At 35.6% G+C, this 26687-nt stretch overlaps 1 protein-coding gene across 2 annotated transcripts in view; it reads left to right on the top strand.

Moving 5' to 3' along the window:
* Positions 1–22480, top strand: part of LOC131432886 (ras-specific guanine nucleotide-releasing factor RalGPS2) — a 64498-nt gene extending 42018 nt beyond the window's left edge. For both annotated transcript variants that reach the window (XM_058599453.1, XM_058599454.1), the window contains exons 8-9: positions 21727–22059; positions 22118–22480. In XM_058599453.1, coding sequence (XP_058455436.1) covers positions 21727–22059; positions 22118–22370 — 586 coding nt within the window. In that variant the 3' untranslated portion in view covers positions 22371–22480. The remainder of the gene's footprint in view (positions 1–21726; positions 22060–22117) is intronic.
* Positions 22481–26687: the final 4207 nt, after the last annotated feature.

Below are 26687 nucleotides of genomic sequence, written 5' to 3'. Positions count from 1 at the left end.
TGGTTTCAACTTCGATTCCCAAGCTTTCAATAACTTTAGTATTGAAAGAAGGTAAAATTCGATGTTTAATTTGCCGTTGGACAAAAATGGCAACTCCACCACCCATTCCAGTAAACCTGTCAAATCGATGAACCACATAATGTGGATTACTTTTCAATTTTACATTTGGTTTAAGAAAAGTTTCTGTCACAATGGCAATATGAATTTTGTGAACTTTGAGAAAATTATAAAATTCATCTTCACTCGATTTCAAAGATCGAGCATTCCAATTTAAAATATTCAAATAATTATTTAACATCACTGTTAAATTTTAAATTCATTATAATATTATTTGCAAATTTCCATCCGATTTGAAATGCTTCAAAAAGTGATGAAGTCGAATTCATTTGGATGATCATTTGAAAAAGTTGATCTTGTAGGTAGATCATTTTATTTTCAGTTATATCGCCTAAATCGACTTCATTTAAAGAAGCGAATGGTATTGAAGGAATATTTGTAGGTAGACTGCCATTAGAAGAAGATGGTTTGGCCGGTCTACCTATTAATAAATTGTTTTCGTTAGAAGAAGAACTGCAAGGCGGTCCTGTGTTTTGATTATTTACATTAGAAGAAATAGGTGATAGATTTCTACCTAATATACCAGCATAACTGACATTAGAAGAAGATGATGACGAGGTCGATCTACCTGTCAATAAATTGTTTTCGTTAGAAGACGAATTGGCAGGCGTACCTGTTTTTTGTTTAGAAGAAATCAGTGCCTTAAAAGAATTAGGCGTGGCACCTGTAACGGTTTTCTGATTTTCAGGTATGTTCTGTAAATTTAAGGTCGTTGATTTGACTTGTTGTCGAATGGTATTGAAGGAATATTTGTAGGTAGACTGCCATTAGAAGAAGATGATTTGGCCGGTCTACCTATTAATAAATTGTTTTCGTTAGAAGAAGAACTGCAAGGCGGTCCTGTGTTTTGATTATTTACATTAGAAGAAATAGGTGATAGATTTCTACCTAATATACCAGCATAACTGACATTAGAAGAAGATGATGACGAGGTCGATCTACCTGTCAATAAATTGTTTTCGTTAGAAGACGAATTGGCAGGCGTACCTGTTTTTTGTTTAGAAGAAATCAGTGCCTTAAAAGAATTAGGCGTGGCACCTGTAACGGTTTTCTGATTTTCAGGTATGTTCTGTAAATTTAAGGTCGTTGATTTGACTTGTTGTCGAAGCGAACGAGCGTTTAAAATTTTTTCCCTGACAGGACATTTAAAAAAATTGGATTTATGATTTCCATTGCAATTTGAACATGAAAATTCATCAGTGGTTTCATTCATTGGACAAACGTCTTTCGAATGCGATTTACCACAATTCAAACACCGTATATCCATATGACAATTTTTGGTTCCATGACCGAAGCCTTGGCAACGACGACATTGCGTTAAGTTTGCAATACGATTATGCCGTTTATAATGTTCCCAATGAATTTTAATGTGGGAAATGAAACGTACTTTTTCTAAAATTTTCAAATTGTTTACATCACTTCGATTGAAGTGTATTAGGTAAAGTTCATGGGAAATTCCAGAGTGTGGTTTAGAAGTACCATTCGCTCTTTTTTTCATAAGTATTACTTGGGAAGGGGCAAAACCAAGCAGTTCTTTTAGTTCATTTTTAATTTCATCAATACTTTGATCATTTGATAATCCTTTCAAGACAGCCTTGAAGGGTCTGTCTGATTTTATATCATATGAATAAAATTTATGAAGTTTCTCGGACAAATATCGAATAAGACGTTCGTAATCTTCCAATCCATCCACCAAGACTCGACATCCTCCTCTTCGTCCGATTTGAAATGAGACTTTTACTTCCGGGAGAAAAGTAGAAAGCTTAGTACGGAATGCTTTGAAGTCGGAAATCATCACCGTCACTGGTGGCATAGATTGTTGTTTCTTCCCAGAACGACAAGCGTCCATTTTGGGAATTTTTGAAGAACTTTCTTCTATGTCGCTACAATCGGATTCAGGAAGAATCTCGTAAATATTGTTAGACGGCATAGGATCAACGGAAGGGAAATCCGTCCGTTGTCTTTTATTTTTACATTCAGATTCTATAAGATCGTGAATGTTATTAGATAAATGTTGAATAACGGATTGTGATTTATTCCGTATTGAATTATTTTTAGCCTTAGGCTTGTTGCCTTTCCGGTTGGACGCAGGCATTTTTGAAATTTTAAATTAAATTAACTAGGCTAAATTAGTCTTCGATTAGACTCCTAGCTAGCCTTAAAAAAGGCTGATTAATTTCTTAGTCACTCTAATATCACTCTTTGTATCACTTAGTCACTCTAATATCACTCTTTGTATCACCTAGTCACTTAGTTAGTGATTCAGGTAGCCTTGAAAAAGACTGAAGCCTTGAATCAATGAAACTCTAGGTAGCCAGAAAAAAAAATTCCAGGAGCCAAGAGCTATACGCGTGCGGTGCGAACGACTGTTCAACACCGACTGATAATGTGAACTTAGTCAAACGTTATAAGCTGCTTAAAAGAAAAGGGCGCCGGTAACCGAAAACTCTCCTCTATTGTAAAAAATGTTTACCCAATGATTTCTAATACGAGAGCTGTTACTGTTTTTAGCCTAAAAATGAAAACAGTACTACCTACGTATTTGATCGGAAATGGTTTTATTGTTTTCAAAATATTCCCCTAGATTATCAACACGCTTTCCCGCTTTCCTTAATGGGGGTACCTCACCTGGTTTGTTTGAGCAGATGTGTGCGACCTTGCAATATCGTGAAGAAGAATGATTTTGCAGCAATTTTGCTGGCAAATACATGGTGGTATACCAATAAGAATTTATGGCCTTACGATCCTCTGAAGCAACGGTAGAGATATGAATTATATATTATTATAATTTGGTATTTTGTATGTTAACGTGTGCAAGTGGTCGTTACAATCCGTCAAGTGTTATGGGTGCAGTGGTGGCACAATCCGTCAAAAATTATGGGTGAAGTCGTGGAAAATCCAGATCAGTGCCACAGTTGGATCGCGAGACAGTTGGAAATCATATTTTTATGTTTCGTCTTTGTCAACAATCATGTGAACAGGGTCCGCCATGTAATTTTTTTTAAACATGCAATAAAACACAAACGGTTTATCCGATTTTAAATTTTATTTTTTCATATTAAAGTACAATCCTTCCGGTTAATTGTGGAATATAATTTCATTCAAATGGCTGCCTCGGCTGGCCTTGCAGTACGCCATACGGTCGGTCCAGTTTTTGAGTACATTTTCGATTGTATGCAGCTTTATTTCAGCTATGGCTGCACGACTGTTGTCCTTCAAGGCTTGAATAGTCTCTGGTTTGTCAACATAACACTTATCTTTGACAGCCTCCCAAAGATAATAGTCTAACGGCGTCATATCACAGCTCCGAGGCGGCCAAACGACATCCGAATTTCGACTGATAATTCGATCTTCGAAGACTGTGCGCAGAAGATCGATCGTAGCGTTGGCTGTGTGGCACGGAGCGCCGTCTTGTTGGAACCAAATGGTGTCCAAGTCTTCCCCTTCAAGTAACGAGAAGAACCAATCGCTAATCATGGCGCGGTAGCGCTCGCTTTTGACCGTGGCGGCGGCTCCTGCCTCATTTTCGAAGAAAAATGGCCCAATGATGTCACCAGACCAAAATCCGCACCAAACCGTCACTCTCTGAGGATGCATCGGCTTCTCCATAATAACGTGCTGGTTTTCCGTCCTCCAGATGCAACAATTTTGCTTATTAACATACCCGCCGAGATGAAAATGATTTTTTGGCAAAAATCGGCGTCTTCTGTACATCGTAAATCTGTACTTTTTTCACGCGTTCCTCAAGCAAATACACAACCATTTTCGTTCAGCGGAAGGATAAAACTAAGTTTCTGTCAAATCAGAAGTGACATCAAGCTTACCAATGTCGAAATAACCGCTAGTTAAGAAAAATGTTAGATGGCGGACTTGTACTTTGCAGTTGGGAATCGACAATTCGATCGTGTACCTGGCTAAATCCCGCACCAGGAAACTGTACCACGAATAATTAGTGCCGCCGAAATACATCATAGTGGAAAACAAAACGTACATCAAAACGAACACCGCCTGGATATTTCATAGTGATTTCGGAAGAAGGAATTCAACAAATTTGCCAAGAAGTGGTTGTGGCAAGCGATCTGCGAAAAATTTAAAATGGATTTTTGATTATATACTTGATACATTGGTGTTAAGTCTGATCCACTCCTGTATATGTTGTCAAGCTGCTACGCGTATAATCGAGCCACTCCACTGGTAATGCTCATTTCGGTGAAAATATGGATTTTTCAATATTTGTTGTGAATACGACTTACTTTACTACGGGGCGCCTTTCCAAAATTCGACATGTGGATGAATGGGCAGAAGTTAATCGTTAATATCTCGACTTGTACTAAACACAGCAACATAATTCTTTATACATTTTATCAAAAATATGATCAGAAATTTCAGATTATAATTTCAACTGTGTGAGATAGTCATAAACAACTCATAAAAAAAATTTCTCAAGCATTCATCAATCATATTCCAAAAGAACTATGCGAAATTTTACGTAGTGAGAAAAGGGAGAGCTAGCACAATTCATACAAGCGATCAACTAATTTTTTTGATTTAAAGATATTTTATTCAGGCCTATTTGCGTGCAAGCTTTACGTGGCCGATTTAGCTGAGTTTTTAGATATTTTTTTTTTGTATTGGATCTCGTTGTCACCCTTTTTCTAGGGGGAGAGGAGCTTCCATTTTCCTCCTGCGAAGATTGAGGGGCAGTTTTTTCGTGGTTCGTCTCGTCATCCATTGCCGTGGTATTGTTGTTGATTTCGTTGCTAGTTGCTGTAGATGCGCCTTGTTGTATATTGTTTGCAGTTGCTGGTTTGTTGGATGGTAAGTTGTTAACTGTAGCTGGTGTACTTTGTTCTATAGAGGATACGTTGGATGGTTTCGTGGAACGGGATGCTTCATTGTTGTTGGTGACTGTCATAGGTGTACTGGGGTTGCTTGGGGTTGATGTGAAGGAAGCACCGTTGTCCTTTGGTATAGTTGTCTCCTTGTCCGGTTATCACATGGCTTACCGTAGTGAACAGCTTTTTGGCAATATTGACATGTGGCCATCTGATTGTCATAGGTAACAAGTGATTTGCACGGTATTCTTGTATCCTGACCGAATGTCACATAAGAAGGTATAAGCCTCCTCAAGCGCATGCGTAACAAACGTACGCCATTTAGAATACCTGGGAAAAAATTCTTCCACTTTTCTTTTTCGAGAGAGAATCTCCCCGTATTGGGACATGGTATGGCGAATAGAAGGATCGATGACGCTTGAGGGAAGATCATGCACACATACTTCTAAAGCACTATCTTCCATATATACTGGAATGTTGTACTTGATATTTTCATGCTCAACATAGTGCACATTATTATTGTCTTTAGCGAATTGAATTGCATCCAACTCTTTATAGAACTGGATATAAACAACATTATTGGTCTTATTGCATTGAAGTAAATGCACACGTTTAATGTCAAGATGCATTTGCTCCTTAAGCAAACCTCCAAGTTCTCGTATCGAAGGTCGAATTTTGCACTGTCTGAAGTCAACAATAATTATATTCTTTAGTACCGGCGGTAACTTTTGTTCGTTTGGTTCACTCATTTTCGAGGTCTATTGTTCAGCATTTCAATTTCAGTCGGTGTTGAACAGTCGTTCGCACCGCACGCGTATAGCTCTTGGCTCCTGGAATTTTTTTCTGGCTACCTAGAGTTTCATTGATTCAAGGCTTCAGTCTTTTTCAAGGGTACCTGAATCACTAACAGTCTTTTTAAAGACCAACAATTAGTCAGCTTTTCTCAAGGCTATACAAAGAGTGATATTAGAGTGACTAAGTGATATTAGAGTGACTAAGTGAAACAAAGAGTGCTATTAGAGTGACTAAGAAATTAATCAGCCTTTTTTAAGGCTAGCTAGGAGTCTAATCGAAGACTAATTTAGCCTAGTTAATTTAATTTAAAATTTCATTCATTTAAAAAATGCCTGCGTCCAACCGGAAAGGCAACAAGCCTAAGGCTAAAAATAATTCAATACGGAATAAATCACAATCCGTTATTCAACATTCAACCCTTCAAGGTTGTCTTGCAAGGCTTATCAAATGATCAAAGTATTGATGAAATTAAAAATGAACTAAAAGAAGTGCTTGGTTTTTCCCCTTCCCAAGTAATACTTATGAAAAAAAGAGCGAATGGTACTTCTAAACCACGCTCTGGAATTTCCCATGAACTTTACCTAATACACTTCAATTGAAGTGATGTAAACAATTTGAAAACTTTAGAAAAAGTACGTTTCATTTCCCACATTAAATTCATTGGGAACATTATAAACGGCATAATCGTATTGCAAACTTAACGCAATGTCGTCGTTGCCAAGGCTTCGGCCATGGAACCAAATATTGTCATATGGATATACGGTGTATGAATTGTCGTAAATCGCATTCGAAAGACGTTGGAATTTATTCCATCGCTGGAGTGTATTTGCCATTCCAATGCACCGGCGAACAATTAAATTTCTTTAAAGGCGATTTGCAAAAACTCACAAGATATCGACCGAAATTTTTCGTAATAAGGGACTTAAATGCTAAGCATGTCCAGCGAAATTGTAGGCAAAATAACAGTAATGGTAAAATACTTCATAATCAACTCTCAGCTGGTTACTTCACAGTTCTTCATCCCAGTAATCCGATTTGTTTATCTTCCGTAAAAAACCCGTCTACAATTGATCTATTTCTAACAGATCAAAAACACAGTTGTAGTGAACCAATTACACATGCTGACTTTGACTCAGATCATCTTCCAGTAACAGACTTTCCAACGAAGCTATAATTAATCCAATTAGTTCTATATTCAACTATCATAGAGCTAATTGGTTGGATTACAGATCTCACATTGAAAATCATGAAACTATTTTAGAAAATTCTGCGGACATCGACACAGCAATTGATAATTTAAATCATTATATTATCGAAGCTAGAAATCTTTCAGTTCCCAAAGCTGAAACTAAATTAAATTCAGACTTTCCAACGAAGCTATAATTAATCCAATTAGTTCTATATTCAACTATCATAGAGCTAATTGGTTGGATTACAGATCTCACATTGAAAATCATGAAACTATTTTAGAAAATTCTGCGGACATCGACACAGCAATTGATAATTTAAATCATTATATTATCGAAGCTAGAAATCTTTCAGTTCCCAAAGCTGAAACTAAATTAAATTCTCCTATCATCGATGACAATCTTCAACTGCTCATTCGGTTGAAGAATGTTCGTCGACGACAATATCAACGTTCTCGTGATCCTGCTATGAAAAGCATAGTTAAGGATTTACAAAGAGAAATTAAACATAGATTTTACTCTTTTGCGAAATTTGAACGTTGTGAGTCCTATTGAAAATGAAGTATCTCTGAAATATGATCATATTTCAACCCAAGGGTTATTACAAGATAACATTATTGAGACGAATGTTGATGAAATTAAATCAATTATTAGGAAACTTAAAAACATGAAGGCACCTGGTAATGATGGAATCTTTAATATTCTTATTAAAAATCTTCCCGATGTTGCCTTGAGACTCCTGGTTAAAATTTTCAACAAGTGTTTTTCATTAGCTTACTTCCCAAAAAGATGGAAAAACGCTAAAGTAATTCCTATCCTCAAACCTGATAAAAACCCAGCAGAAACATCAGGTTATCGACCAATTACCTTACTTTCTTCTATCAGTAAACTTTTTGAAATAAAATATCTTGTTGAGAATGATGTCTCATATAAATGAGAATTCAATTTTTTTACCAGAGCAGTTTGGATTTCGTCATGAACATTCAACTACTCATCAACTCAGTTCGTGTAGACCACTCGTCGCGTACGGTCGCATTTTTCTCTTGCTCTGTATTCTTGCGCTTTGCTTCGCTCGGGCTGCGCCATCCGGATTATTGTTGCGTTAGATTTTCGCCTTCCGAATCACTTTACGAGTGTTGATGCTTTTAATTCCTTTGAATGTAGCTGCCAACTACTTGTATCATAAAGGAGGAAATGTCTGAAAAATATACCAGTTGTACGATATATTGAAGCAGGTGCTATTTATAGTTTTATTCGATTGGCAAAATCGATTGATGAATCTTTTGACCGAGGAATAAGTGAGTGTGGTAGGCTTTATTGTGATAGAAAAAGTGTTGTGCTAATGACAGATGTCAGGAGTCCCAAAGGTTACTTATTTGTTAGCGTAATTTCGAAAATTTAATACGGGACAATAACCATCGTGTTTCTGACCATCAAAAGCGCGAGTGCTACACTTTTTGCTTTTTTGGTAGTGATGCGCCGTCTCGCGGTAAATAGCTGAAGTTGTGGCTATAACGAATGTTCGGTGACATCTTCCAATGTAGGCAGCAGAATCGACGTTCGATCACGGTGTTATAATTACGTTGTCGGACGAACTGCGAGTGTGAATACCGGTGAGATCAGTCCAAATTTTCATATTTTGTTGAATCAACGATGCTTACGTATCGCGAAATCAAAACATAACACACTAGACTAAATACCGCCGTCTATTCGAAATATGTTTAACCGATGTATTTTTATTTGTTTTCATTAGACTGTATTATCTTTTCATTTTCTCGTGAAATCAATGGTTCATCTGAAAATTGAAAATTAAACATTTTCACATTTAATATAGCAAATGTGGATTCGCATTTCTAAGATAGTGTTTTAGCCATTCGATATTTTATGGAAATTTTTGGCAAATCACTACACACGTTTTCTAACTAAACAAGCTTTCCCTATATGACCAACTAGGAATCTTTTCAAGAGATTTCTAAGTATACTAGTTTATATTATATACATGACTATTATATTATATGAAAATTTTGCAAGATTAAATTAATTGGAGCGAGAGCAACTAGACAGGCCATCTGGTGTGTGTGACACTGTAAGCAATTATGTTATCGTATATTGAATTGTGTTATATTATATTACATTATATTATGTTATATTGTATTGTATTATATTATATTATGTTGTATTATACCATATACTTCTATTGAATTATTTTAAAAACATTTGTTGTGGGTACGTAAGGGGAGGAAGCATCAGGGCATCAGACAAATTGATGACTGGATTAGGGAATTGCTATACTTTTTTGTTCGTACTGAGCTCTGCTCGATGCTTTTAGGTAGAAGGATATTTGCTGTTATCATATACTTAGGTCGAATCGAATTGAAGTTTCACTCACGACGAGTCATTCGTTGTGAAGTTCATTATGAGTAGTACCATGTACCACTGCTCAACATATACAATTGTTTTCCTTATAAGTCATCACTTTTAAAGTAATCCTTCAACTAAACATCAAGGTCGTCACAAGGTGAGCTTGCTACTCACAGGTTCCTGACTCATGCCTACACGTGTGTCTGTGGTGACAATTGGTCGATGGAAGGTGTTGGTGGCAGTAGGAGAGGGGGCGAAATGGCTTATAAACTCAAGCCCATTATACATAGTAATATATATCATAGCATATCGCAACATGTCATTTTTTCATTGTATTATATATTATTATTTATAACATTATTTTCACTATTACATTCATAGTTATTACTATCATTTTGCTATGATTAATAATATTATATTATTTTTATTGGTGTGGATATTATTATTATTAGAAAAGAAATACTTTACTTCCTGCAGTGTTGCGAAGATAGAAGAGCATAACTGACACTCGACATTAACTGTTATATATTATTTGTATATTATTTTATCAAATATTATATTATACTATATTACATTTTATTATATTATACCGCATTATATTATATGATTTTATGTTATATTAATTTCATCACACTATGTTTCATTGTATTTATTAATATAAATCATTTATCATGTGGGCGTAAAGGGAGGGAGCATCAGGGCATCGGGCGAATCGATGACTGGACGAGAGATTGTGGATAGCCAGCCCAAGTCACTTGAAGGAAACTTGTTTCCTTCTGAAGGTTAGACATGAGTCTGACGCGCCCTTCTCAAACAAACCATCAGGCGGGTTCAAGCATGTATAGCGATATGCTTCATCCACGCACTGGATATTATGGTTGGAAAAGCATCTTTTTTCCCGCGGAATACGAGTAAGTGACTCTACTTACATATCCGCCCAACCCTTTTTGTTCGCTTTTCGGTAACAGCTATAGTAAGAAGGTGAATGGATGAGTCATATCGGGGCTACTGTAAGTCTACCCGCATCCACTGGCAAGTCCTTGAACTGATGGTGGCTTCACTTCACATCACACATCACATCACAACTTGTCAGAGTAACGAACATGATAAAATCAAATAAATCTTCTGGACTATCCACTGGAGTTGCTCTTCTAGACATAGAAAAAACATTCGACAGTGTTTGGCACAAAGGATTAATAGCAAAAATGTCTTATTTCCAGTTTCCTATTTATTTGATCAAAATGATTCAAAGTTATTTAATTGATCGTACTCTTCAGGTTAGCTATCAGTATTGTAAATCTGAATTGCTACCCGTACGAGACGGTGTTCCGCAGGGTTCGAGCGTAGCTCCAATCTTGTATAATATTTTCACTTCTGATCTTCCAAATCTACCCGTTGGTTGTCAGAAATCGCTATTCTGTGACGACACAAGTCTGTTACCCACAGGTAGAAATCTAAGAGTGATCTGCAGTCGCCTACAAAGAAGTTTAAATATTTTCAGTGAAAATGGAAAATCAAACCAAATGCAGCAAACGCAATTAATTATCTTTCCTCACAAGCCAAGAGCTTCTTTTCTTAAACCAAACAATAATCACATTCTCAAATTGAATGGCTTGTAATTGACATGGTCTGATCAAGCTAAATACTTAGGTTTAACGTATGACAAAAAACTCACTTTCAAGGATCACATTGAAGGAATCAAGGCGAAGTGTAATAAATATATTAAATGTTTTTATCCTCTTATAAACAGAAATTCTAAGCTTTGTCTAAAAAACAAATTGTTAATTTATAAACAAATTTTCAGACCAGCCATGCTTTATGCAGTACCAATTTGGTCAAGTTGTTGTTCCACCAGGAAGAAAACGCTTCAAAGGATTCAGAATAAAATTTTGAAAATGATTTTGAAGCGTCCTCCCTGGTTTAGTACAAATGAATTACACAGACTAACAAATATAGAACCATTAGATGTAATGTCACATAATATTATAAGCAAATTCCGACAAAAATCGATGCAATCTTCAATTGAATCGATTCGCTCTCTGTATTAGTTAGTAAGTTAGTATATAAGTTCCTTTTCCCCATTACACAATACAAGTAGGTTTAGAATTTTCCCTAAACAAAAATCTCCGAATTGCGGAAGCAAATGATGTCCTCATGGTATCAACCAAATCATATATATATATAATAGGGCTGAAAAGTCACCACTTGTGGCTGAACACCCAATTTAAATCTTTAAAGTTATTTTAAAAAAATAATAAAAAAATAATCAATTTCATTCGTATTCATGACATCTAGTTATGTCTCTGACGTTACACACCCGTACTTTTTTACAAGAAAACGAAGTTATTTCACTCTACAGATTTTACCAGTTTCGGAGTTCAATCGAGTTCAATAAAATTTTCTACAAATTTTAGGTAATACCAAATTCAATCAACATAAAAGATCATAGATGTTTGTTTTACATTTTCCAATATATTAAATTCGAAAACTTCCACGGAAATGTTGGTTTTTTGAGATTTTGATGTAAATATAAGATTTTACTCCTAAAATTTTACACGTTGCAAAGTTCATTGAGTTGATAAGCAAAATTTCTTAGACGTGACCTTACGTTAAATCCACGTAAGTGCCTAAAACTTTTTCATTTTTAAAAACTTCTATGAAAATATCGAGTTTTTTTATTCAAAAATTTCTGTGAAAATGCAAAATTTCTTGAGATTTTTTGTAAATATGATAGAATTTCCTGTTAAAAATTTTAATTGAAGATATATTTAATCGATTGGTGAACAACAATGCCTAAATGTTCAAAGTGTCAAACATTGTATTGTGTATTGTAATTTCTGAGAAAATATCGAATTTTTTGAGACATTTTCAGTCAAGTTCAAATTGATTTCTTCTAAAACATATAGCTGCTATCAAATGCAATCTTTTGGTATATTAAAATGCATATGTCGTCGCTTTGAATTTAAAGATATGTCGATAATACGAGGTTTTCGATAACTTATGCTAGGACGTTTTTGATCATAACTTTCATTAACAAAGTGTAATTGAACATTTTTCTGTTCCATTTCTGTTGCGATAATCGTATCTGTCTAATGATAAACAAATTTTCAAAATCGGACTTCTAACAGCTGAGATATGGCCAACCAAAGTAAGCGTTCTCACTTTTTTCAAACAGGCTTTAGTTGGAACTTTTTATAATAACTTTGCGTAGAATATTCGGTCTCCACTTTTCATGGTACCCGTGGTAGTCCGCATAACTTTTTACCCCCTAGGTATTCGGAGTGCTAATCCACATAGTGGTGTGATAGTACCTTTTCTTGCCATTTAAATAGCCTCGTTTGTAAGATTTTAACCTCGACCATTAGTATTGTGAGCATACATAGTGCAGAATGGTGTCGCTTTTGTAAAATCTCTAAATCCTCTCGGGGGTTGGAGGTTTTATTAACTGTGCATCGTTCTTGCTAAAAACAAATTGATCGTAAGGCACAAATCTCCAAATATCAAGGGGAACGTGCCATTTGATCCAATTTGTTCTGATTTCTGATAATAATAATAATAATAATAATTTTTCCCCTTTATGGGCTACTCTGACCGAGGGGGGTGGTTACAACGATCCGCACTTTCCATACCGGACGAACTAGGCTATGGTGCCCAAATGAACACACATGAATTGTAAAACCCACCACGCTTTCTATATTCTAATCTTCTAATTAACTATATTGACGCTTGGGCGATATTTAGTAAATAACTAGCCTTCTCCAAACAGTTCTATATACTTACAATTTTACCGAAGTCTCAGGACCTCTCGACTCTTACACATACTATCACACTTCGTATATTTAACAAAATCAAAATTTTCTTAAATAAAATCACATTTTGCACCTAAACCTCAACGAACGAGTTAATTCATTTTTCCGTCGCATGTCGTCACAACTACAGGATGATTTATGTAATGGAATTAAAATAATGTCACTCATTTTGCTAGTAGATGGTTGAACCGATCTCGTCCATCTAACATTCAAATAAATGGTCTGAAGGTCTCATAAAAACTGCTTGTTTTTTCATCAGTTCCGACTTCCGGTTCAGGAGACACAGGGTGATTAGTGTAAAAAATATCACATAAGTTTATCGGGTTCACAGATTTTGAGAGTCGGTGACCAAATAAACTTATTTAGATTCTACCGGTATTCGGTTTTCGATATCCAAAAATTTTATGTGGAACGCACTACAATTTCTATACGATGGCTACACTGATTTTCAAAAATTTCGAATCTAATGAAATGGTTAACAATCTATTAGGCGAATTTAACTGACTTCGGCTACACCAAAAAGCCAAAACCGTTTCAATAAACAAAAATTCAAATTAAAATAAACCTATGGTCCCATCAGTGGCGTCTTGTGACAAAATTTACAGGTTGTACACTGATTATGTGGTATGAAATAACGATATACTTTTGGATGAGAATTTTTTTATTAAATTTAGTTCGTGTCATCGATACAATAGAAGAACTCGACACTCTGCACGTCGAGCAAATCTGTCAATAAATTCATCAATAAAACCGCGTCGACTTTGCAATTGAGACAGCAATCCGTTTTCTACTACCATAAACATAAGCCACTGAAGCCTCTTAAATGGTTTGCATACTCTCAGAGCTGAAACTTTCCGCTGAAGATTCCGTTAACAAAAAATCTTCAAAGTTGGGCTAAAAACTATTTCAATTTATTCGTCATACTAATTCATGGGCATACGAGCTATTTTTGGTTCTGCAATTGTTGGAATAATTTTAAGGTTTCATACTATTTCTATCTTCGGTTCGTCTTGGAGCTCCGAAATTTTAATTAAAATTCATTTAAAACGACGATTATTAAAATAATTTCATGAAAACTAAAATAACGAAGAATATTCACGCGAAAAATACATGCTGATTGATAAAAAAGTGGTTTCGTCTCACTGCTACGTTTTTTTTGCGTGAATACGACTTATTTTACTATGGAATTCCTTTTCAAAATTTACCCTGTATAAGAATGGGCAGAGCTTTATCGCTAATATCTCTTGATATACTTGATCAAACAACATAATTTTTTCTATAAGCTATCGGAAATATGATCAGGAATTTGTGATTAAATTTTCAACAGCGTGAGATAACCATAAATAACTGAAAAACAAAGTTTTCTAAAACTTTTGGAAATGATGAGGAAAATTTATCACGTTTGTTTGTCTTTTTTGCACATGGACTACGGTTTTAAGGTAGTCAGGCACATATCAGTTCCGATTGTCTACTGGACGAGTATAAAAGGTAAACTATGATTGAAAATCGTTCATTTCTTCTATTGCTGCAGACGGAACTGGATGTCGAGGTGAGGTTCTCTCACCAACATCAGTAAAAAAAACCTAGGATAAAGAGTAAACTCTCAGGTCGTCCTCTCATTTTTACTTCGGTCGTCGGGAGCAGCAGTCGCCAGTAATAAGAAGCAAAGTTTTCGCGTGGTACTAAACCTCAAACGCTCAGGTCGTGCTCTAATTTGGACTTCGGTCGTTAGGAGGAACAATCGGCAAAGAAAGCAGATCTTTTGCGTCGTGTAAAGCCTCAAACGCTCAGGTCGTCCTCTCATTTGAACATCGATCGTCGGGAGCAGCAGTCGCTGCCAGTAATGAGAGCAGACCTTTTCTGTGGTACAAAACCTCAAACGCTCAGGTCGCAGTGCCAGTTTCCCTTCAAAGATGATCGATTGTATCATCCTGCTGCTGGTCGTTTGCATTGGAGCAAATTACAACGAAAAATGGACAACAATGGGAAATATTATGCATAACCAGCCCTCCTAATGTTATCTTAAAAATTATTAAGGTTGCTTATTTGCAAATCGGAAATTAAAACTATCAGTGTAGTTTAAATCTAAAATAATTTGATTATTTTGTGCAATTCTCGCAGTGCAAAATTCGCAACAGTTTGATATCGTTTATATCCAGACAGTGTTTAATATCTTAGAGAATTACACAACTTGGCCTGCCAAAAATTAATCCTTTCATCCGTACAGCATTTTGATAGTTTCTTTTATTGAAATATTGAAATCCGAAATGAAATAATCGACATAAAAATTATGTATGTTGCTATTCAGAACCATAATTGTGTCAGTTTCATTCGTATTCACGACATCCAGTTATATTTCTGACACCCGTCCTATGACATTACGTATCCGTAGTCTGTTTAGTGTATTTTACTTCTTTATAGAGACATTGAACCCTGCGTACATTTTTTCGAATTTAGACTTTTGCAACTCTGTCTGAAGATATTCGAAATATTTTCCTGGCATCTCCAAGACGGCAGTTTTGACAGTTTTCTTTGATTATCGAGGTGTGCTGCACTCCGAATTCCTTCCGACCCACCAAACTGTCAACAACGAACACTATTTGAGTGTTGGCAACACAGATCAGCGATCATGCTGCGTCAAAGAGGAGAAGCGATAAGCCCCTTTGAAATGTCGGTACAGGCAGAAATGTCAAACATAAACTAGTGTCACACACGATAAGAAACAAGTGCCTCGATAAAATGTATTTCCTGATTAAAAATTCTAATTGAACTTAAATATAGACAGGCGCGTATACAGGGGGGTGTTTTAGGGGTTCAAACCCCCTCCGAAACTCAAAAAAGTATGATATTATGTAAACTCTTTTTTTCAAATAAGTAAAAAATAAAATGAATAATTTTCAACAAACGACTCCACAATAAAAAAATTTCAAATAATTATATAAAAAGTTCCATTTGTATGGAAATTGATCAACATGTTCTGAAACACCCCCCGAAATTTTTTTCTGGGTACGCGCCTGAATATAGATCATAAAATGAAGTCTTCAAATTAAAATGATTAAAACCTAGGATATTACATGCAGCTAAAATATTGGACTGTTACAATAGGACGAATTGTACACGAAGAAGACTTATATTGTAAGTAAACTAAAATGTAAAAGAAGGAATGAATTCATAAATCAACATTAAATTTCTAGCTTGAAGCTTACTTCAACCATCAATTTCAGTTCGTGCTCGCATCGCATCCGACGCAGTCCAAAATTTCTTACGGTCGCGACGACAGAAACAAAGACGATACAGTGCAGTGAACAATAGAGTGTACGAAATGGGCAAATACGATTTAACAAAGCCTGAAACTTGGCCTACAAGGCCAAATTCAATTTGTATTGATTTCAAGCGCTGCAAAGTTAGACCTGCAGCAACCGAAATTGAAATCTTGCTAAAGGAACGAATGCATCTAAACGTTAATGATGTAAGTGAGATTCAATTCAACAAGGCGTCGAACTGTGTGTACATTATGTTTAAACGTGAAAAAGACGCAATTGCATTTGCTTCGGTTAATAACGGGGTGCACAGTATTGATCATGACAATGTTAAATATAAAATCCCTGTGTACATGGTGGACAATGCCATAGAAGTACGCGTGCATGACCTTCCCCCGCAGACCAGCGAGGGGTATGTTCGGGAATGCATGTCGCAGTACGGTGAAGTTCTTTCCATCGAAAAGGAAGTATGGCGGAATTTTTTCCCGGATATCCGGAATGGCGTGCGAGTGGTACGTATGCAACTACGTAAAGCAATTCCATCTTACATCATTTGTGGTCAAGACGGGATACATCCGTGTAAAACGTTGATTACGTATGAAAATCAATTGGTTACATGTCAGTTTTGTGAACAACCTGCACACTACGGCAAACCTTGCACTGAAACTGCGAAAACAAACAAAAACAAGGACAACCGCTCAACAACGGAAACTAGTGAATGCAGTGCTCCTGTTTCAAAAACACCTTCACCATCTAACCAACTATCAACTGCAATCAATGTACAAAGCGCATCTACGGCAACTGCAAATGAACCCAAGACGGTGCTCAACAACGAAAACAAGGAAACGGAAACCGTTTACAAAACCAACGATATAGCAATGGATGATACGAGCAACGGACAAAATGACCTCCAATCTTCGCTAGAAGGAAATGGAAGCTCCTCTCCCCCTAGAAGAAGGGTGACAACGAGATCCAACAATGCAAAAAAAAATAATTTTATGTAACAAAACATGGGTAAATCGGCCACGTAAAGCTATACGCAAATAGGCCTGAATAAAAATTGTTAAAAAAAAACCATCAATTTCGAGTTGGCTAAAAAGAAGTTTCCGAACTGTCCTTCGTCCCGTAACATTGAGTGTTATTCACCATTCGCGTGGAGCTATTCGTAGAAAGAGGCCGGAATTTTGAGCCGACAACTGTTAGGTTTTGCACTACTATAATGCATCGTCGTATACTGCATTGATTCTGATTTTTTCGCCAAAAATTCAACCAACATCGTTCCGTAACCACGGTATTCACCTGATTTAACTCCGTGTGACTTCTGGCTATTCAACCAAGTCAAACGACTGCTCCAGGGAAGCCATTTTGAGTCAATTGAAGACATCATACGTGGATTACTACGCGCATTGAAGGCTATTCTGGAAATTGACATAAGAAGAACACCCTAGGTATAGGTGATGTCAATAATGTGTGCGTAAAAACAAGTTTCATCATGTTTTATCCGGATTTGATCAGATAAAACTATCATATAGTTTGAAATGATTCATCAGTCGATTCTGCTTATAATGGCATTTCAAGAAAAGTAGGAACTTAAAACAAAACCTTTTCCATTTTGCACTACCACACACTCCATCAGCAACTAACACATTTCTATATGTATTTTCTCTCGTAGATTTTGCTTCCAAAAAAAGATTTTCATACCTTTTATAAAAATTCCAGCGAAATAGAAACCTTTGTTCGAAAAAGCCAAAGGCAATAAATACGGTATTCTTTATTCTTTCGGTAAACTGCTTTTCACAAAACATGTTGGTATCATGGTGTAGATCTATGACATACATATCAAATATGAAGTACGTAATACACAAATTTCTAACATCAGGAAACTTAGTTTACACTTGATCCTTAACAACTGTTTCGAGGGTTGGAAAAAAGGTTAACACAATGGTATTGGGCCCGGGGGAAATAATTTTAAGGGGACGAAATAGATTTTGAGGAATACATAAAGAATTTTGAAATTATGAACAAAGTCCTACAATGTTTTGCCCACAATAGTTAGAGAAAAGCGAAAAGGGAAAAATCTCTTGAGGGCCTAGTTGAGAAACAGGTGGACACAAGGGTATACATTTTTTAATAATCGATTTCGATTTTTGTCCGTAAATTGCTAAAAAATACTCTTAGAAATTATGTAAAATTAGTTCCGAGGGTATACGCGACCGAGAAGTTGGCACGTCGTGAATAAAAACTTTGTTCGGCCTTTTCTCGAAACCACGTTTCCTCAACAGTGTATTAGTCGTATTCCAAACTATAGCACGTATCAACGTGGTCGGATCTACAATTCATTAATATTTTAAAAAATTATTAACAATTAAAAGTGCAAAAAGTGTCGCAAATCGAAAAATTCCGACCATAGACAATTTGATACAGAATATGAAACTGTTTTGCTTTAGTTTTTCCGATGATTCGTTTCCAAGAAATGAAGGCCCTCACCAAAAAATCAAACGAATTTGAGCAGCTTTTTATCGATGCTGTTTTTTTTTGTTTATTTTGAAATATAGTTTAAACAATAAGTCGATTTAAAAAAATACGTTTATTGGAGGAAACTGGCCTTAAAACATTAGAATTACTCAACACTTTTTGTATACTTATACAGGCAGAGCATAAATTCATACCACTATATATCCACTTGTGGCCAATGCCTATCGTCCGAGGGCAATTTTTGTCGGACTCGACCGATTCTGCAGTAATGTTGAAATGTGCTCATAATTCATGTCAACCGAGACATAAAGTCGATTTTTGAAAATGTTGTTTTTATTGTCCTTTAACTAACACCGGCTGCATCTTATAAACATTATTTTGTTTTTTTTTTCTTGAGACAATATTAGACAGTGACTGACACTACGCTTATTTACTCGTCACTGTAAAAAATGTTCAAATTCGAAAAACAAAATGACAAAATGAAAAATTGTGTTATTTTATGAAATTAGAAAAACTTAATAAATCGATTATTTTTACCAAAAAAAAACCGAGCCATTCGTTAGTTTTTTCTCATAAATACGTTTATTTCATAAGGCAATATACATAAGTCTTTCTTCGCCACTATACATAGTACTTTAAACCTACTGCATTTCGAATATCATTAGTATGTCGGAATTCATTAGGTAATCTAAACACTGTTATCAAGCTATTTGCTATTATAAATTACATTAGAAATAAATATTTATTTGTACATGATCTTATAACTGTTTCAGGTTTGTTTGTATCAGTTCATCACTTTTATTCAATGTAAGATAGCCGTCTATTGCTTAAACTCTTGGAAAAGGAAGGAGTCTAACTTAAAATAAACATTAAATTGGAACTCCAATGGATTTACTGTAAGGATTTCATGTAAGGAAGGTTAATATCGCGGTAACCTTCGCCACAAGCACAATGACTAGTCTCGGAATGTCCAATTCTAAGGAGATGTGCATCTAAAGTGTAGTGATTGGACATGAGTCTGGACATCACACGAATGAAATCCCTACTCAAATCCAGTCCCCTGAACCATGCCTTTGTCGATATTTTAGGAATAATTGAGTGCATCCACCGACCCAGATCATCTTTACCCCACCACGTTTGACGAAAATATCGTTACTTTCATTGCCTGGAATGGAACAATGAGCCGGGACCCAGACTATAGTGAATTATTATTCAATATGTCGTTCAGGCACTGTTTTATTTGCTAACTCTGCTGACAGATTCAGGTTCTTGTAGCTTAAACGAGACCGAAACATTATTGTTGAACATACAAAACTCTGTCGCCTCTTCAATTCGTGATCCGTCCGTGTAAAACATTTTCTCAGAGTCAAAATGCCTGAACTTACTTGAAAATATTTTTTTCGCTGCATGAACGTGTCAAAAAATAAAGTTGAGTCAGGGACATTAAGGATGCTGACACGGATAGGAATATATCTTGAAGGGTTGATTTCCTGTGACATATGGTTAAAATATACTGTCATGAATCTTGTTTGAGATTGAAGTTCGACTAGTCTTCCGAAGTTACTAATTATCAGAGGTTTCAGTAGCTCAAATCTTATTAGCAGTCGTGATGAAAGCTCACAAAGCGGTCTTTCAATGGAAAAACTTCCGTCAGAACTTCAAGACTCATTGTATGTGTCGAATGCATGCAGCCTAAAGCAATTCGCAAAATACGGTACTGAATTCGCTCAAGTTTGATAATATGAGAGTTTGCAGCGGAACGAAAGCAAACGCATCCATATTCCATCACTGAAAGTATCGTTGTCTGATACAATGTTATTAGATCTTCCGGGTAAGCATCCCACCATGATCCTGTTATTGTTCGAAGAAAATTTACTCTTTGTTGGAATTTTTTATCAAATACCTAATGTGTCCTCCCCACGTGCATTTGGAATCAAACCACACCCCGAGGTACTTGAAAGTCAAAACCTGCGCGATGATTCTTCACATCATATGAAGCTAAAGCTGCGCGGAATCATGCTTTCTTGAAAATACGACAAGCTCTGTTTTCGCCGCAGAGAATTCGATACCCAGATGAACAACCCAAACGGACAAGATATCGAAGGTCTCTTGCAATGGTTTTTTGCAGATCAACAGCTTTGGGTCCAGTAACTGGAACCACACCATCATCTGCCAAATGTCTTAGTGTGCATGGGGATACTAGACAGCTGTCAAAGTCATTCACGTAAAAATGATAGAGGAGCGGACTGAGGCATGAACCTTGTGGGAAACCCATGTAGCTAATTCTGAATGTTGCCAAATCGTCATGTGAAAAATGCATGCGCTTCTCTGACAAACGGTTGTGCAAATAATTATTTATAACCGCTGGAAGTCCATGTTGGCGGAACTTGTTTGAAAGAACATCAATGGAAACTGGATCAAATGCTCCTTTAATGTCTAAAAATACAGATGCCATTTGTTGCTTGTGGGCGAAGGCAATTTGTATGTCAGACGACAGTAATACAAGACAATCATTCGTCCCTTTATTTCTACTGAGTATCTGATAAAACCATTCGTTAGTTGATACCGTCTAATTTACAGAACTGTTATGTAGTTGTTTGACAGTTCAGCTAAAATTTTACTGTCGAACGCTCTGTAATCAATTCAATTACCGAACTGATAACCGAGCGTCCAGTTGTTGAAAATTCGGTAAAACATTTCCGCGATCTACACAAAAGATTATTTATGGCTCTCATATTTTCTCGGAGGTACGCACAAAGTTTCAGAAAAACGATACAACTGTTCAACAGAACTATAACGTAATTATATTCAGTTATCATAACATTTAGAAAATGATTGATATCATTATTTCCGAAGATAAATTAACAAATTTAAAATTCAATTTCAGTATCTTCAACAAAATTTCATGTACAGCTGTGCATAGCAGTGCCACTACAATTAATCGAGCAGAATCATTTGTCAAATTACGACACTTATTAGATGACTCTGTATTAGAAAACAAAATTACAACCGATACAACTTCTACTGGTAGTTCAGATGGTGTAATAGGATTCGAAACCGATACGGAAATTTCAACCGACATATTAGGATTTCAAGGATGCTTAAGGCGCAAAACTTTAATGAAACATAAACGCAAACCAACCGTATCGTCCTGGCAGCGTTATTGGGTACAAATATGGGCGAATTCGTTGGTTTATTTTTCTCCAAAATCGTTCAAAGGGTACGTATATCACGAATTGTTTTGAAATTTCTCATAAAAAACATTAAATATTTTACAGGAACCAACGCACCGATTACAAACGCGAGCCTTCAAAAATATGTACTTTGGAAGGTTGGCACGTTGAAGTCAAAGATATTACTCAGAGCGACACGTTTCAACTTGTTAATCAGCAACATGGTCACATTTACAAATTTCGATCTGGTTCTGCAGAGCTTTCCTCTCTTTGGATGAACGCTTTGAATACTGTGATTACACAGATTACTCCCGAGTTTGCCAATAAACTACCTGTGAATCTAATGTCTTTTGAATAATAGCTAGTGATGTGAATTTTATTAGCTCAAATGAGGACAAAAAAAAGGCTATAAGAATTGTAATATAGGCTCTCTACAACACGGTCATAAAAAGGCTTAACATTTTCAAAGTTTATGTTTTTAATCGCTATCCGATATCATTTTTTCTTGTGGGAGGAAGGTGTAGGATTTCCCGGAAGAAGAGACAAATATCATACCATACTGTTTCCTATCGGCAGTTTAATTGACTTAGCTCGTTACAAGCCCCGATTGCATACCTACGCGATGTCAAACGATGACTGGTGACTCCTGTTTTTAGTAGAATGAGAAAGGGCGGATCATTATCAAGCTACGGAGCAGAGTGCAATTGTAGATTTGACAACTGGTACTTTACTAAGCGTGTTTGGATTGTCAACCCACTCCATAACTCTTGCTAATATTCTTAACGTGGGAGGCGTCTAAGGCGTAATATCGTATTACCAACAAAATAAAGTAAGAATCAATAAGGAAAAAAGGTTTTCAGAAGTACAGTGTTTCATTAAAGTTTTGCGCTCGGTAATTACAATCCCCCCACCTATGGAAAACAACCAAAACAATATAGTTACATAAGAGCAGGGTGGCAAGTGACTGGGAAAACCGGGAAAAAGTCGGGAATTTTTGTGAAAAACCAGGAAAAATATTACTAACTCACCTATGCGTAACAGTTGTTAGAATAATGATTTTTTTCAACAATTGAAAAGTAGGAGACAATACCCAATTTAGCGTTTGAGCGAAATGTTCTGTACAAGTGTTGAAGTTATTTCAGTTATTTGTCCATTGGAAATATGCCAATAACCCACGTCTCGTCCAACGATTTTTAGAGGCTTGCAGACAGTTTTAAATCAAATAGGATGCAATAGAGTTTTTTTAGTTGTTACCAATAACAGCATAATTTTGAAAAATAAGGCTGATTTGGATGCTTCTGTTAGATTTTGTTAAATTTTTAAATAAGTATTCAACTCATATTCAAAATTTATGGCAAAATCTCTAAGTAAAAAAGGGAAATTTTCAACAAAATTATTGAACATTTTTAAGAGCCTTCATGTTTTTAAGTTTTCTAATGATTACCCTTGTATCATCATAATTTGTCTTAGTAATGTCATCTTGAGACAATACTTGTGTTATGCTTATATTTCTGTTAGATGTCAAAAGGACTCAAATTGGAAGAGTTGTCGACTTTGATCTTATTCACCGATTACAGGAAGTATTTGAGTTCCTTTTTTGAGAGTTTAAACTGGTTTCTGAGGACCAGTATAGAATCTTAGAAAGATTTAGAAAATAGATTGATTTGTTAAGTGAATCTATATTTAATTTTCTTTTGAAGGTCTTCAACTATTCCAGTATAGTATCTTAGAAAGATTTAGAAAATGGATTGATTTGTTCAGTGAATCTATATTTAATTTTCTTTTGAAGGTCCTCAACTATTCCATAGTAGGATCACAAGAACGTTTATATTGATGTAGATGAAGTTGAATTGAATTTAGTTTGAGCTTTTGGAACTTCAATAAGTAATGATTTAAATTATATAAGGCTATATCTATATTTCCCAAAACAATTTTAGGGTTTACATTCGATAGTGTTCTAGTCGATTAGTTCAAAGCTGCTAGAATAGAATATATTACTAATTGAACTAATCATTGCTTAATTTGAAACCCTAAATGTTATTGATTGATCTGCTAGAATCAGATCAATTGTAGAAAGATTTCTCATAGAAGATAATTTAGTTAAGCTATTGGAAATAAAACTGATTTAAAACCAGCGGAGAGAAGAAATCGTACTTCCTGATTATTTTACTGATTCCTCTACGAGCATTTAGAATCCTATTTAAAAAAAAACAGATCGATATATTGTGCATTTTAACAGTTATCATTTGATTTATTTGCTCATCAACGCATTGAAATCGTAAACATTGTTTATTGACTGTCAGAAACATTAGAAATAAAATGGGGTTTTAAAAGAGCAAGTCGTGGCAGCCGAACGGTTTTCCGAAATCCTAGGTATACGTACAACTAATGATTTTAAATTCAATTCTATTACTTAAAAATTTCAAATTTTTGGTCTGACAGGAATTTGCTAATAATTGGTTTTATGGTTTTCATCACAATGTGTATGTAACGTTTTTTTGCACCAACTTTTCTCGAAGATGGCTGAACCGATTTTCACAAACTTGGATTCAAATAAATGGTTTTGTTGTCGCATACAAAATTCCTGAATTTTATTTAGATCTGATGTCCGGTTCCGGAGGGGTAAAATGTGCAAAAAAAACTTTCTAACTTTTCTCATAGATAGCGCGACCGGTTTTCACAAACTTAGGTTCAAATAAAAGGTCCTGCGGTCCCATACGGAATTCCTCAATTTCGTCCGGATCCGGAAATATAGGATAAAATGCGTTAAAAATTTTATACCATCACTGAAAAGGGCGAAACCGTAAAAAAAATCTAAATCGACCTCAAATTTTCTCCCATTGATAGTTTTCATCAGTGCACGGTCAAATAAAACGATTTCAGTTATTAAATTTGGATTTCAGTTATTTTAAGTTATATTCAAGAATCGAAGAAAACTATTTTGAAGAATACTAAGTACTATATATGATAGTATGATTGATATGAGAAAGACATCATTACACCACTAGGAGGATTAGAACAGGTTTTTTGTATTTGTGTTTAGAGCAAATTCAGAAGCTAGAAGTTTTATATGGAAGATCTATAATAGAATTGAAACTGGAACAAATGTATCCCCAGCAAGCCGTTCTAGTTTTATTTATTCGAACAGTTCTGTCAAATTTGCAACTGGCATACGATGCCGCTCTATTTTTTCTATATTTGAAACACAAGTAAAACATTGCTGGGGCTGCCAGTTTTTCTTGTTATAAAATCTTTATTTAAATTTAGAAACTGACATAAATTATGCATCTAGAAGTAGAAAACTAACTAAATTTGCCCTTAGTCATATTTGATTATTTGATTAGGTTTAATTTAATTTTTTTTTTTCGTTAATGCTACATTATTATTATTTAACAGATAAACCGTTAGAATCCGGAATCCGTGTAAATGACTTTGCCTATCAGTCCATCTAACCAACTTTGAACTTTCCAGTCTTTTAACTGATAAATTCCCCGATCTGAAATACACTTCAGTGGTACTGTAACAACAGTGGAATCAATCGAAAATGACAAACAAACCGATACCGGCTATCCTGGTTCCCGATCTCCGGTTCCGAAAGTACCGCAAATAGTGGTCATATATTCCAAAATAGATCTCTCTCACTTTTCTCAGCGTTGGTTTGACCGATTTCCATTTACTTAGATACAAATGAAAGGTCCCGTGGTCCCATACGGATTTCCTGAATTTCTTTCGGATCCGACTTCCGGACTTCCGGAGCTATAGAGTAAAGTGTGTTAAATATTGTACACAGTCACAGGGCTGGGGCCTGTGTGTTTTAGGGTTATTTAGAAGGCTATTTTAACGCTTCAAATCTGATTTTCTCAGAAACGGTGACAAATATCAAAAAACCAAACTGACAAGCTCTTAGAAAATTAGTTTAGATTATTCAGTGAAAATTTCAGAATGATTCATTCATTTTAGCGCTCGGAAAAGTCTTTTTTTCTGAAGGAAGAATTGCATATTTTCAGGAGCATGGATCAAAAATCTATCCTGACAATGTCTAGATTATTTAATTTAGATGCGATTAGTGCATAAAAACATATATGTTGCCGCGATAAAAATTAATTGAATGTTATTTTTGTGAAGGTAAGTCGATTTCTATGGCGGCGCCATGTTTTCTGCTCGTGTTCCCTAATAACGTAACGAAACATGAGACTGAAATAAAATCGGCTCAAAAAGGTTGCCAAACAAGCGGTAGCTTTATTGTATTTTATGCAATGTAGTCAAATTTGTAACCGAAAATATCGAAACTTTCTTGGCCACCCGGCCACATCGAAAATCATTTTGCACATTTGCGAGAGAGCATGGAGAGAAATGTAATACGCACAGCGAGCCACGTGGTTTTACGCGACCTACTGGCCTCAGCCCTTAAAGCAGCGAAACAAAAACAGTGAAAAAATTTCTAAACTGGACTTAAAAAACCGGTGCCATTATCAGTAGGCAGCTAAACAAATCAATTCTGGCTATCCGATATTCCCAGTCTTAGGGTCAAATGAAAGGTTTTATGGTCCTACCAACAATTACTGCATATTTCGGATTCACCAAAAATTTAAACCGTCGTTTAGAGTACGATGACAAAATCATATGAAATCCTCAAAATTTGAATAAAAATTAGTAGAGTTTGTACGTCATGTTA

Source organism: Malaya genurostris, chromosome 2 (genome assembly GCF_030247185.1).
Source record: "Malaya genurostris strain Urasoe2022 chromosome 2, Malgen_1.1, whole genome shotgun sequence".
Taxonomy (NCBI): Eukaryota; Metazoa; Arthropoda; class Insecta; order Diptera; family Culicidae; genus Malaya; species Malaya genurostris.
This window is presented reverse-complemented; position numbering and strand designations above follow the sequence as displayed.